General features: G+C 50.8%; 1 protein-coding gene across 1 annotated transcript; it reads right to left on the reverse strand.

Moving 5' to 3' along the window:
* Positions 1-1,964: 1,964 nt before the first annotated feature.
* Positions 1,965-4,817, reverse strand: LOC119382698 (uncharacterized). The gene has a single exon (XM_037650523.2). It carries the CDS (start codon positions 4,794-4,796, stop codon positions 2,826-2,828), a length of 1,971 nt encoding a protein of 656 aa, XP_037506451.1. The 5' UTR covers positions 4,797-4,817; the 3' UTR covers positions 1,965-2,825.
* Between the last annotated feature and the right edge of the window lie 323 nt (positions 4,818-5,140).

The raw sequence follows: 5,140 nt of genomic DNA on the forward strand, positions 1-5,140 counted from the left end.
CAGCAGCCGAGCACCGTAACCGCTACACCACCGGGGCGGACTCAAGGAAAGTGAGGAAGCTGGAAACAGAACACTCCTGGAAGACGCTCAACTACCATGCACTCGTTCACGTGGTCCGCAACGTGGACCACGTCGACTGCGCAAAAACCGGGGTCAATGCTTCCTACAATAAATCTGCCGAGAGAACCAGGCCGCTCATCATTATCGATGACTTAACATTGATCTATCAAGACGGAACAGCGACTGGTCTGTATACTGCGTGAAACACGGCTTGAATATGGACAGGGCATCAAAAGACCTCGCTGCCACGTGCAAGACAGGAGGCGTCATAGACCATTTCATCGTAAGAGGCATCCAGGATTTCCACCAGCTCTACTATACCTCGTACTTCACTACACTTAGACCTCTCGTAGCTGCGATCACGAACGGATCCGGTCGAGCTGCTGGTGCTCACTGATCACGGTGATGATGACCTTGTTGAAGAACTGTCAAGAACCCCTTCTACACATACACTCGGGTTCGTGAAACGTGCGTGCGTTCGCGTCATAACAGATAAATATAAACATAACGGTAACCGAACTGCAACTGTGATTGCAGCGTACGCGCAGTGCTTCTGCGTGTGCCACTTGGCTGTGTGTATATCTAGAATAATATTTCTGAAACGGAGCTTTGTTGCGAGTAACGCCTGTCCTGTGTATTTGCGTTTCGTCTTTGTGCTGTTCGGATTCGCGCTATCCAGTGTTGAAGAATATAAGCACTACATATCAACTTATCGCGTGTGGTGATGGTAACACCCATGCTGCTGTTGGCATCGCTGCGCAACTGTAAACAACTGGTTATATAATGCATATGCGACTCATCAGCATATGAGTGTGCGTTACCACTTCATAATTCTCTAGCGTCATTCCTTAACGTTTCGCTCAGTATGAAAAATTACGCCAGTCACCATCCCGCGCATGCTTCGCATAACTTCGACTCCCATGGTACGTGGGATCTGCCGAATTTTTTATGTTTATGTACTGTACCTACCGCCCGCTCAAAGGCTATGCTAACTATAAACACGGAAATAGCATTACTAGAATGCGCAGTGTGAGACCTCTATGTCAGTGATGTCACAAAGATAAAGGCGATGGGCGACGTTCGTTGAGGAAGTAATGGTGACGAGGTGTGCTTGCACAGAGAATTGTGTACTACTCATATCTAGCTGCACTTAACGATTTTGACGTAAGTCATAATTGTTTCAATGCGGTACGTATTCGTGCTGCAGAATTGTTCCAAAACGGGGCGCATACTCAGTGACACATACCGAATGGTTGACTGAAATAAAATCAAATCTAAGTAAAGTTCTCGTAATATAACGTGTTATTCCCTTAAGAGGTATACGCGTGCCCTGGACATACGCGCAAGCCGGCATTAGCATATACGTCAAGGTTTGACGTTAGAATGTTTTCTGCTATGCAGAACACTGGTGCACTTACTGTGCACTTACTGTGTCAGTCAGCATACCGTGGTTATATGAGCCTGTTTGTTGGTACATGAATTTGGCGTTAAATCCTACTATGTCTGCCGAGATACGGGTCGAGCGAGGAGCAGCGGCGGCGAACACATAGGAATATTCAGGCATATATATATATATATATATATATATATATCGCGGCAAGCTATCTTTTCGTCCACTTTTCTTTCTTCACAATTACCTTACATTTATTACTAAAAACATCCCCTATACTTTCCTTGGCATTATTGTCTGTTAGTTCTCATATATATATATATATATATATATATATATATATATGTGTGTGTGTGTGTGTGTGTGTGTGTGTCCCTGTGAAGTCCCACAAAAGAACGGTCTTGATCAGCAAATCAACTGTCAACTACATTCTTGTTGTCATCGTATTTTTATTGGAAGACAAACCACTCTTTCTGTCACTGACGGACGACAGGTTCTTTATTTCATTCTCGTCGTTCAGAAACCTCTTTCATCTGTGACTAGAAACAGCAACACCGTGCCGGTGGCCTTCATTCAAATCTTTTTACCATTATTCAATTCGTTATATTCAGGTAACAAATTATTCTATTCATAGCTACTGACTGGACCTACCGCCACTCATTGCCGCGTGTTCTTTTACGCGTATCACAGACAATGTCCAGGAGTATATCTTACACATGTACGTACATGCTTGTATCCACACTTATTATAGCAGTCATTATGACATTTATGTGACAAATACAAGAAGTAGAAAGTCTTTTGATCTGTAAGCGCCACTGGCTTTTGACCGCCATTCTTTTAATATTAACACAGCAAGGGTGCGCAGATAGCAATCATTAAAGCTTGTACGTGGCACCTCAGGGCATCTCGGCCTAAGTGCGGATGAACTGATCAATTTGGTTCACTGCATTTTAGTTCTTGTCGTGGTGTTTTCAAGTTAAGCATTGTTCATAAATTATCTCTGCGTGGTATCCTAGCCTCTTTGACATGGCTACGGTAATAAATAAATAAAAGATCATTTCAACGCACCTTCGAAGCATACTACAGCACTTCCTTCAACAAGTAATAGTTCCGCCTTTGCCTTCAGAAACAGCGCTAAGCTGGCGAGCGTAACGCGCGGACGTCTTGTACCAGTGAGCGATTGCACACGCTCCCTTCGGTGCGGGTTACCTCGTTCATAGCATGGGGAGATTGTTCCTATACACTCGCTGCACGAGATAATCTGTATACATGCGTCAGACGTCTGCCGAAACGTGCGGGCTGCACAACGCGAGGTGCCGTCCATAGGGCCTCGTTATCGGTGTTTAGGACCGGTGTTTCTCTGCAGGATGTATTTTCATCCCGGTCCCCTAGCAGTGTTCACTTGCGTCCTACAGTAGCAGAACTTGCGCATAACCGCGTCCGATATGCACTCCCCTTGACTGCCGTACATATTCAACCTGCTCACGTCACCGAGCACGACGTACTGTTCTGTCGGTTCGTAGTAGCGAATGGTGGCCTCCAGCAGCGCGTTGCTGGGTTTCACCATCACGGTCACCATGTAATCCAGCGGCGCGGTCACCCGCTTTCCTAGCTGCACTCCGCGACCGATCACGTCGTGGTAGTGGCGCACGAAGCGGAGCACCTTGTCGTTCGGCTGCGACACCGTCGCGTCCACGACCTTGTCGAGCGCGAGTGGGCTGCACAGTTCGGCCCTGCTCTCCAGCTGGGAGTTGACGGCACTCACCAAGGCGTGCGAGGCGTTGATTACACCGGGATCATTGACCGGCACCACCGTCCTGTTCTGACAGGTGCACCAGTGCGGAAAGATGAACGCTTCGTCGCAGCTTCGGTTGAACGGCACCTCGTGGAAAAGGCTGACGCCGTGCATCGTCCGGTGGGGATGTTCCGGCGGGAACGAAGCCAAGTGCTGCAGCGTGGCGTGCACGTCGAAGGGCGTCGTGAGTCGCCGAGTGTTCGTTCGCAGCCGCGCTACCGCGGCCGGGTACTGCTGCGCGAAGGTTTCTGGGAAGGCGAGGAACATGATGGGCATGCGCTCTTCGAGCTTCCCCACGAACGTCGAGCGTATGGGTCCGAAGCGCAGACCGTGGTCGCTGAAGAACACCAGCAGCGTGTTCTTGAGCGCGCCGCTGCCGTAGAGACGCTCGAGGAGGCGCACTGAAGGCGCGTCGGCGTAACCGGCGTTATTGAGGGTGTCGTGCGTCAGGCGAGCCACGAAAGCGAAGCCAAAGTGAGGACGCGACTCGCACGCCTCCACGAAGTCGGCGAGGTAGTCGAACACCACCTCCATCTCCATCTTGGAGCCCCAGCAGTGACGGCCCGCTTTGGAGCGAACGGCTGAGTTTTCCGTGGCGAGGCACAGTGGTCTCAAGTAGTAGTCTGCGGGCGGTTTGGAGAAGCCGTGTTTGAGGTAGTTGAAAGTGGCTATGTTAGGCGCGTCCTCAGCGAATAACGAGCGGTACCCCCTCTTGGCAAAATCTTTCCACACGAAGTCCAGCCCGTCGAACGTGAACCTGGAGAGGCTTTCGTTCCAATAGTACTCCAGGAAGTGCCCCGTCAATAGTGCCACTATGTTGGGGAACGTGTTGTCGCCGATCTTGGTGTAACCGTGTAGTTGTACCGCGCCCAGAACGTCCTTGAGAAACGCCTTGGTCCTCGGCATGTGCCTTTCGAAATTGAGGTTTGATATAGAGTCCACTCCCACCATGAGTACGTTCAACTTCACCGCCCCCGAATTTTCGGAGGACTTTTGGAGTTTCGTGAGCTTTCGCTCCAGCTCCTGCGACAGCGGCACGAGGGGCACGTGTTGCACTAGCACTTCCTGGCGGTTGTGGAAGCAGTTGACGATGGCGTGGTGCACTTTCAGCGGTTGACCGAAGGTCAGCTGCTTCGGCGCGCTTAGGTTGTAGCGATCGTCGACCACGTGCGCCGGGGCGTTGGGTGTCCTGTAGACCTCCCTGTAAGTGCACTTGATCTGCGAGTGCTTGAGCTTGTAGTAACGCCAGAGGAGCGCGTCGTCCGCGATCAGCACCGCGTTGGGACGTACGCGCAGGAAGGAGGGTCTACCGGGGCACACGAAGTCGGCCACCTTGCGGTACAGGTGGGCCACGCTGGGGTCGAACGGATCCCAGGCGGGGATGTGGCACTCGGGCGTGCGGATCAGGTAGCCGCTGGCCTCCAGGTCCTCGTCCTCCTCCGAGCGCACCGATTTCCACCAGCTGAGCCAGGGAAGCACGGTGGTGTAGCGCGACAGGAACACGAAACACAGGGCCCCGAGAGCGGTGGTCAGAGCGAAGGCTCGACGCATCCCGCGCTGTCCTCAAGACCTGCGTATAACGAAAACACGCATTTTCTCTACTGAACCTTGTTCACCAATTTAAAGGGACACTAAAGAGCAAAACGATACAAACGATAACAAAAGCATCACGCTTGCTGCGAGAAGACGCTTACTAAGCGAGAAAACAGGCAAAAACAAAATGTGGGTGGCGACGCCACCTTGAAGTTTCCGCACCATTCTCCGTGACGTCACATGTTTTAACGGAGCCTACTAGGGACTACGTAGTTCCTAATCGGTAAAAATGAAGTACATTGTCCTCTGAGGGGGCCATAGACTTAACATACCAAGCTTGGGGTAATTTTGTTGAGACAGTG

Source organism: Rhipicephalus sanguineus, chromosome 2 (genome assembly GCF_013339695.2).
Source record: "Rhipicephalus sanguineus isolate Rsan-2018 chromosome 2, BIME_Rsan_1.4, whole genome shotgun sequence".
Classification (NCBI taxonomy): Eukaryota; Metazoa; Arthropoda; class Arachnida; order Ixodida; family Ixodidae; genus Rhipicephalus; species Rhipicephalus sanguineus.